Source organism: Monodon monoceros, unplaced genomic scaffold (assembly GCF_005190385.1).
Source record: "Monodon monoceros isolate NGI ecotype Baffin Bay Population unplaced genomic scaffold, NGI_Narwhal_1 Super_Scaffold_6, whole genome shotgun sequence".
Lineage (NCBI taxonomy): Eukaryota > Metazoa > Chordata > Mammalia > Artiodactyla > Monodontidae > Monodon > Monodon monoceros.
This window is the reverse complement of record NW_021703783.1, coordinates 16,673,570-16,683,418: the sequence shown is the minus strand read 5'-3', so window position 1 is coordinate 16,683,418 and position 9,849 is coordinate 16,673,570. Positions and strand designations below refer to the sequence as shown.

The window sequence follows — 9,849 nt, the reverse complement described above, 5'->3', positions numbered from 1 at the left end:
ATTCTTTATATTGATTTTTTTTATCCTTTAGCTTTACTGAATTCATTTATTAGTTCTAACAGTTTTTTGGTGGAGTTTTTAGGATTTTCTATATATAATATCATGTCATCTGAAAATAGTGACAGTTTTACTTCTTCCTTTCTGATTTCCTCTTATTTCTTTTTCTTGGGAGATCATTCTCTATATCTAGTTGTGTTAATTCTATCATTACATGTATTTAATTCATCACTCTCAAAGTCCTTTAATTACTTGTTTCATAGTGACATTCCCTGCTAGAATGTAAACTTCACAAAGTCAAGAATTCTGATCACAGTACCTGACATACTGCATTTAATTCTCCATTTTAATCCTGTTTCTGTAGTCACAACAACAACCCATGTATAATACATTATAGACAATGGACAAGTGAGAGCATAGAAATGAACTATATAGGGAAAGGCATTCTCTTTACCTTAAGAAGAAAAAGATCAAATGTTAATAACATGTTCATTGCTGCTCTAATAGCACTGAGAAGAAAACAGGAGATTATCTATGGAAGGGATAAAGTCTTACATTCTAGAATTTGTGACTGATAAGCAGGCTTCAAAACCTCAGATTCCATTCCTCCTCTCTTGCCCTTCTCAATATTCCATTTTTCATAGAGCAAACTGAGAAATCTTTTCAGAGCATAAATAAGATCACATTACTACCCTGCATAAAACCATTCAATGACTTTCCAATGTAACCAGGATAAAATGCAAGTTCTCAACCAGCTTTTCTATGATTTCTTCTCTGCTTTTGTCTCTGACTTTCTCCCCTCCAGACTTCTTATTAGTTTTGCTCTGGGCCCTAAGCACATTGGTCTTTCTGTTCCTGTGTGAGTTAAAGGCATTTCTCTCTCTTCTCCCAGATCTTCAAGTGTTGCCTCTTTTTCATTATTTCTGTCTCAATTCAAATAATACTTCCTCAGAGTCATCTTTCTTGCCCTCCCCAGCTAAAGCACCCATTTCTATCAAGTAGCATTCTCTACCACTGTGGTTTTTCTTCTTCAGAAACGTAGCTGCCCCCCCGGAAATAATATAATTTGTTTATTGGCTTACATGGTTAATGTCTATCTGTTCACACAAGGGCAGCAACTTGTCTACTGATTATTGACAATAACTTCAGCTCCTATAATAGTAGTACACAGTAGGTGCTCCATATATATGTTAACAGAATCTGTCTGGATATGCAGGTGCAGGCTAATCAAGCCTTTGAAATCCTAAAGACCTCCAAGAAGATTGCCAAATAGCAAAGCAAATATGTGGTTTTCTAAATGTATCTGGTGACCTCTGCTGGAATATTTACCAAGGAAACCAAATATGAATTTTCATTTTTTTCTTAATTGCCCTCTCACTGATTTTTTGTTATACTCACAGTTATGGTTTATTACAGGGAAAAGATAGAGATTAAAATCAGCCAAGAAGGGCTTCCCTGGTGGCGCAGTGGTTGAGAGTCCGCCTGCTGATGCAGGGGACACGGGTTCGTGCCCCGGTCCGGGAAGATCCCACATGCCGCGGAGCGGCTGGGCCTGTGAGCCATGGCCATTGAGCCTGCGCGTCCGGAGCCTGTGCTCTGCGACGGGAGAGGCCACAACAGTGAGAGGTCTGCGTACCGCAAAAAAAAAAAAAAAAAAAAAAAATTTAAGAAAAGTGAGCTTCCTTTTTACTCCTCTTCTCTCCAATAGTAACCACTGCTCTTAGGGGAAGCTTTTAGGTGACCACTATATGTCTTATAAATAAGGCTGGAAGTTATTAAAGAGGTCAGTATAGTGCCAGGCACTATACTAAGTCCCTTACACAAATGATCTCATCCTCACTTTAGTAAGAAAATCAAAACTTAGTTAAGCAATTGGCTTGAGGTTACATAGCTGATAAGCGGCAGATTGGACTTGCCCTCACAAGTGATGACCTTACAACCAAGCACGTGATACCTGGCACATACTGTGAATGAATAAAGTCTCACAGTGTAGTTTGGATAATGTGGATCAGCTATCCTGGGGCTTGTTCAATCCTGGAAGAACCACTCTCAGGGTTGCTGAGACTAGACACTGCAGACTTCAAGCTCTATCACAACCCTGTCACCCTGTTCTCACTTCCTGTCAACATGTCCTTCTGTTTGGTTTTATTGGAATTTTTATTTGCAGGACTCACAGGGCTTATGTCAACACAAGCAAGTCATTTTGTGAAGCAGAAAGTCATTTTCGATAATTTGGGCTCCTATTTTTATTATGCTAGTACTTGAATTTTTTGATTAGCCGTTTAACTTTTTTCCCACCACTTGAATGAATGGATAATAAACTATATACTTAAATTTACAAAGATAAGAATCAAATACATCACTGAATCATGGAAGAGATTTTTAATCTACTTGATTCACATTGATTTATTAATATCAGATAATGAAATATGGTTTTCTTTATCTTGAGTCATTAAAATATGCTTAAGTAGGTAAGGCTCCCTGTACAGAAAATGGCTAAAGACCTAATTAAAGATTCTAGCCTTTCTAACTCTAAAATGTTAGAATCTTTCATTAGGTTTTAGTACTAAGAAGTAACAAATAAGATTAGTTATAATAAATAGTAAAAAATTAAAATAGTAAAAGTACTAACAAGTAACAAACTGTTCTATGAGAATTCTGCTCATAATTCTAACGTGAAGGATATTTTGCGTGAATTTCAATTCTGCTGCTATATGGAATAATAATGTAAACATATTGAGGCTAAAACTGTAAAGTAAGAGGTTTCAAAACATTCATTTTGTGAATGTTTTTACTCCCTTTAGGAGCAATATAGAGTGTAGCTGTGTGTGTAAATAAATTAGCACATACATGCTTATATACATACAAACACATGGGAAAAAATATATATTTATAGCATTTATTGACAGGCAGATCCTGATCATATTTCAGAACCTCATGTCTTTTGCAATTTTCTTCCCATTTTTGAACACTTTTACATCCATTGAATTATTTTTTATCAATTTGATAATATTTGAGGTAATTATACAAATATGACTAAAATTAATTTCTACAACCTCATTAAAATGATGGTCTGATGATAATGGGTCAGTCAAAATTACGTTCTTTGTATGTTATACTCAAAGACATCCTGGCATTTTCATAGGGAAATTTTTAAGAAAAGTAATTAAGGAAAGGGGAACCAAGATCGATGCCTATCATCAAAATTAGATTTGTCAACGTAGAATAAAATAAGTAGAAATAATTTTTCTTAGTGATCTAGAAATGGGAATCAAGAGAAAAAATAATACTTACTTAGGAAATCTAAAGGGATTTAGAGCTTAGAAATACATCCCAGTCAATTCTACATGTAATGTACAACGGTCTGCAAAATTTATAAGGGGAACTGCTACTCCTGGATCACTTTGGAGGTGATGAAATAAGTACTGGTGACTGTGTGAGTCTAGGAGTTTGGTCAAGAGGACAAGGGCTAAATGTCCGGACTCACGTCATGATCAGCCTGTGAAGATTCCATTATCCCAGGGGGTGCTTACCTAAGCTCCAAACTGGAGGGTTTTACTTGTGATTCCTCTGGGTTGTTTGGGTACATATTGATCGGAGATAGTGTCCTCACTGGACCTTCCCAGAAAGACTGTAAAAGGAGCCGAGAATTCTGCCTTCCATTGGAAATTCTCTGGGAAGGCCATGAGATTTCTTTCTGCTGGTTTATTCCTATGAGAAGCTACCAAAGCCTGTGATCTACCAGCTCTGAACCTCTGAGTCCCTAACGTGCACTGCTCCTAGGATTACAGTTCATTGAAAGAGGGATTCAAAAGTGCCAGGGAACTGAAGGAAGAATGCTCCGAGGCCGATCCCTATCTGTGACATCCCTGGGTGGGCTTCCCCGGTGGGAAGCCGGACTCCCTGTGGAGGATTTACTGCTCTTTGAAGTCGCTTGGGAAGTGACCAATAAAGGTTTGTACTGCCCCTGAGGCGGTTATTTGACAGATTGCTGAAGAATGTAGATTAGGATTTCACAGAATGCTCTCTAGTAAGAATGAATTGCCTGTGAGTGAGGAAAGTATTCAAACCGAGTGTGTTTAGATCACGTGTAACCTTGTCTATTTCGACAAGGTTGAAATGAAAGGCCATGAAACCTTAAACTGGTGTATGTGTGGAAGGAAGAGAAAATTGAAAATATTAGTCATGGCCAGAGAATGTGCATTTAAATTAAAATTTGAAATCCGTGTTATGACAAGACAGGAATATAGAGTTAATATTTACCTTTCTGGTCTTATGATTTTTCTCAGCAAAGAAAAGCACACTTTTGTACTTTATTTTAGGAAGAACTGTGCCTGACCAATTAGAAACTTTAACCCCACACTCCGTTAGTGATTATATGAAATATTTAACAACATTTCTAATAATTCAAGATTAGCTTGGAATTAAAGTTTTAACTTAGAACCAGTTCAGAAGGCATAATATTGAGCTCCTATTAAGAAGAATGCATGTAATTTTTTCTTCAATACTATATAAACATAGAAATTATAAAATAAGAAAGGAAATCAAATTGCCAAATCTAAAACAATTTCCTAATAAGGTATAGTATCACTTACGCTGGATTGGAGATGGCAAGGCAGAGAACTGTGACCTAAATGATTTTTATGATAAAGGTATCTGTAAAATTATTAAAAAACAATTCCTCGTGGATTGATATTGTCTAGTTTAAAAGTGTCAAGACTATTACCACTAATACTGAAGGAATATTGGTAAAGAAAAAGGAACCGTTCTGAAGGTTGAGCTCTTCAAGGTCATGAAAAACCAGGCCAAAAGATTGATGGGTAAGGCAGTGATAACTTGTGGAATTTAAAGGAGCTGACATGATAACATGTGATGTGATCTATTACATGTTCATTTTTTTGAAATTTATTTTTTTGTTTTTATTTTTTATGACATGTTTATTGCAGTAGTCTAAAGGATCTGAAATAAACATGAATGTGATACATTGCTTCTTCCTTTTAGCTAATCAGAGCCAGCAAAACCTCAAAATCAGAGAAATTGTATTTAGAATCTGAATTTTACCTTATGCTCAAAGCTCTCATGTGTATGCATTCATAAAATTCATAAAATCATAAACTAAAAATTAAAAATGAATTCTTCTTATTTAGAAATGCATGGAATGAATGTCAGAGAACAAATCACAATCTTCCTCTTTGTAGTTTAGTGAGGAAGAAGGAAAGGAGACAGAAACCTTAATTTGGAAGCGTGAAGTATTATTACAATAGCTGTTCCTACTGTTCATTTTCCAGTCCAAGGTTTTTAAATATGCCCAAAGCTCCTGGGAACAGAGCCATCTCTACTACATATAAATCCCAGACTGTGACTCGAAATAGAGGTTGTTTTCTGCAGAGTAAGCAGGAACTCAAGGATATTGCTTATTGGTGGAAAAAACTGGGGGGGTACTCTTTTGCGCCAAGAATCAGTTCAGAAGACCTCTGTGTGGGTTCTCCTGAGCAGAGCCTCTCTCCTTCCTTCTAGCAAACATTGCTGGGGCATTGTCTCCCGGTGCTGGGTACACAACGGTGAAACTGTTTATCCCACAGATCTTGTATCCTGACTATATGCATGCAGCTCTCAGGGCCTAGAACAGTGCCTGGCGCATAGAAAATGCTCAATGGGTTTTGTCTTTTGCATGAAGGAATGAATACATTTATTTTTCAACCTCGAAGTTGCCTTCGATACTTATTTTCTTTCATTTCCCATGCAAGAGGAAGGGAATTTTCTTGTCAAGATGGGACCCACAGAGTGATTTACCCAAACTGATATCATTTCCAACATACCTTTAATATTTATCATGGTTATATATATATATATATATATATATATATATTTTTTTTTTTTTTTTTTTTTTGCAGTACGCGGGCCTCTCACTGTTGTGGCCTCTCCCGTTGCGGAGCACAGGCTCCGGACGTGCAGGCCCAGCGGCCATGGCTCACAGGCCCAGCCGCTCCATGGCATGTGGGATCTTCCCGGACCGGGGCATGAACCCGTGTCCCCTGCATCGGCAGGTGGACTCTCAACCACTGCGCCACCAGGGAAGCCCCCATGGTCATATTTTTATATAAATGGACAATTATTGTGTCCATCCCTGACAAGACATTGACACTACAGTTTCTTTGAAAAAATTTACTTTGAACTTTTACTTCCCTGCAGTTCATAGCAGTGATAGGAGGCATCTCTGAGATCATGACTCCAACTCCCCCACTTCATAGATGAAAAGGATGCCTACAAGGCATTAAATGATCAAGCAAATGGCAGAGTTGGGACTAGCATTTAGGTCTCCTCCGGGTCCACTTCTCTTTTTTATTACCACACAAGCATTAAAAATTAAAATGTCCAGTTTCTAAGGAAGTGCCCTGTAGGTGAAAGGGCACAGGACTTTAGTCAAAAAGGTCGGGGTTTTCTTAGACTTAGAAAAAAAATCCCTTAAACTGTCTGAATATCAGTTTCTTCATGATAAAATGAATGTAGTATGCTCCAGCCATCTTACAATGTTTTGTGGAAACAAGAAAGTGTATTCATAACCAAGAAGACAAAAGATTTCTTAGGGGAAAAAAATTCCTTACTGCCGGAATTTTGCCCATGAACAATGGAAATGTGTAAAATATAACAAACAAGAGAGTCATAGTTAAATTATTGGGTGTTAATGCTCAGACGTCAAAATAACCTTTTCTACTTGTTCACATTAACCTTGAAATTTATTGCTCTTATTCAGTAAAGATTCATCAAGTGTCTACTGGGTATCAGACACTGGAAAACAAGGGGCTTAGAATTTGACAATACAGAATCGATTCCCAATCTTCCAGAATTTATGAACTTGTAGGAAGATGGACATTGAACATGCAATTGTAGTCAAATATAATGAGTGTAAGAGTGAGAACAAGGTGCTCTAGGGCTATAAAGGCAGACCTCATTTTACTGTTTCACTTTATTGTACTTAGCCAATGTTGCATTTTACTGTTTCTCTTTGTTGTACTTAGCCAATGTTGCATTTTACTGTTTCGCCTTATTGTACTTAGCCAATGTTGCATTTTTCTTACAAATTGAAGGTTTGTGGCACCCCTGCATCAAACTTCGCGTCTCTGTGTCACAGTCTAATAATCCTCACAATATATCAAACTTTTTCATTATTAATGTATTGTTATGGTGATCAGTGATCTTTGATGTTACTACTGCAAAAAGATTACAACTTGCTGAAGGCTCGGATGATGGGCAGACGTTTTTAGCAATAAGGTATTTTTAAATAAAGGTATGTACATTATTTTTTTTAGACAAATGCTATTGCACTCTTAACAGACTGTGGTATAGTGTAAACATACCCTTTATAGGCACAGGGAAACCAAAAAATTCATGATTCTCTTTATTGCAATACTCGCTCTATTGGGGTGATCTGGAGCACAGCCTACAATTACCTCTGAGGCCTGCCTGTAATTTGGTGTGGATGGGGGAGGTTTTTACCTAGTTGGAGGCTTGGGAAGAACCTTTGACGAAAAGACATTTGAGCTGACACCTGAAAGATGAATAGCTGTTGGGTAGAGATGAGGTGGTGATAAAGAGGGGACAGAGTTCTATGCGTGGGAACTGTACATGCCAAGGTGCAGAGGTGAGGAAGTATACTCTGTTCAATGATCTGAGGGAAACTCAGATGTGGAAAAGGAGTGGAGCATGAGAGGAGACAAGAGAGACCAGCAAGGGCTGGACTGTGGAGTGTATGGTGAGTTAAGAGCCTTAAGGAGTTACATTTCCAATCCACGAAGGATGAGAAGCCATTGAAGTTCTAGATAATGGAAAGTGTTAAGGAGTCAGATGTGGTTTTTTTAAATTTTTTTTAACTGAATGAAAAATTCTTTAAATTCTATAGTGCTTTACAGTTTGCAACTTTCACACACATGATTTCATATAATCCCGTAATAACTTTTTCCCCCGACCCCTACATTGCTCCTCCCCCCTTCCATCTCCCCACTGATAACCACTAATTTGTTCTCTATGTCTGTGAGTCTGCTTCTTTTTGGTTTTATTCACTAGTTTGCTGTATCTTTTAGATTCCACACATAAGTGATATCAAACAGGATTTATCTTTCTCTCTCTGACGAATTTCACTTAACATAATGCCTTCCAAGTCCATCCATGTTGCTGCAAATGGCAAAATTTCATTCTTTTTTCATGGTTGAGTAGCATTCCATTGTATATATACACCACAAAAAGCACTATTACTAGTTGCGGGACGGGCTAGCAGGAAAGTAACTGTGCCATGGTCTAGGATGGAGAGTTTTGCCCCAATATTGGAGATAAGCTTTACTTTCAACTTCTTTGCTACAATCATTTCTTCTATACAAACTTGCCCAAATCATTGTAGATTGTGGACCAATGACCATGTTGAGGATATTTAGGGTCATTAAAAAGAGTTTAATGAATGTTGTCAAAAATAACGTATGCTAATCTAAGAAATGTGAACACTTCTGAAATTTAGTCACTAAATGGATGCTTTCCTCTAAAAGTTGACTAAAAACAATTTGTTTTAGCACCAAGCCAGTGTCAACTGAAAAAAAGATTGCACAACCTAAAAGCTGAGAACTGTGTTTATTCAGCAGGCTTTCTGAGGACTACAGCCTCTCAGTTCACTCTGAGGGACTGTTCCAAAGAGGTAAGGCGAGAGCCAGGATATATAGCAACTTGTGCTTAAAAAAAAAAAAAAAAAAAAAGAACATGTAGTCAGACATCAAAAGGTTACTGCTAATTACAAAGGCAGACATCTCAAGTTAATGACTTTAAGTATTTTCTATGTTTGGAAAGATGCAAGAGTCTGGGCTTGCAGAAATCATTGAAATCATTGATTTCAATGATTGAAATCATTCCTTTGATATGCTTCTTAACTATCTAGGGCCAGTATCCTGTTTTTCTCCATCCTGAATTCCCCTCGGGGTGTACCATGGGGCAGGTGCGGTGGCTGATGACTTCATGCACAAAACATCCTTTGTTTACTGAAATGGCAGGTGACATTCTTTGTCCACACCAGCTTATTGCCTGACATAATATTTCTCCCTGCTCCCTCCTCAAACTGGACACCGTAGTTCTGGGTTACATGGTACAAAAGGCACATGGAATAATTCAGAAAACTACAGTCAGAAAGATGTGGTAGAAACTGATTACGATCGAGTCCACTACTGCAATCTGAGGCAGGAGTTCTAAAGGTGGAGACCTTGATGAAAGTGAACTTCCAGGAGTTTGCAAACCTTCCAGAATCGTATGTGAATATTGTGTGCTCCTACGTGTACGTGCTTTGTCAGAGAAAAGGACTGAATGATTTCATCAGATTTCCAAAGGTCCCTGTGATTGATGTGAGAACCACTGCTCTAAAGTTCCCTTAACCTTGGGTTCCTTTTTATTAACCCAGAATGTTTAGAGCCAAAATAAAAATGCTATTTCCCCTAAGTGCTGTTTTCCAAATGGCCTTTCTTGAGAGCAGAGTAGAAAGGATTCCACCCTCCCCAAGACTTAAAGATGTGTGATACTGCTCACTTTCTCCCTCTGCCCCTCCCACCACCATTTTCAAAGATTCATCAGTATGTTGTTCAATAGAGTTACAGTCGGCCGTCTGTATCCACGGTTCCACATCTGTGGATTCAACCAACTCTGCATCAAAAATAGTCGAAATAAAATTCCAGAAAGTTCCAAAAAGCAAACCTTGAATTTACCACGTACCAGCAAACTAGTTACACCTCCATTTACATTGTGTTAGGTGTTATAAGTAACCTAGAGACGATTTAAAGTATATAGGAGGATAGGCATAGGTTATATGCAAATACTATGCCA

General features: G+C 37.8%; 1 protein-coding gene across 1 annotated transcript in view; it reads left to right on the top strand.

Annotated features, from left to right (window-relative positions):
- Positions 1-3,691: 3,691 nt before the first annotated feature.
- GYS2 (glycogen synthase 2) overlaps positions 3,692-9,849 on the top strand; it is a 59,720-nt gene continuing 53,562 nt past the window's right edge. Inside the window, exon 1 of the mRNA XM_029205631.1 lies at positions 3,692-3,951. Coding sequence (XP_029061464.1) covers positions 3,834-3,951 — 118 coding nt within the window. The 5' untranslated portion in view covers positions 3,692-3,833. The remainder of the gene's footprint in view (positions 3,952-9,849) is intronic.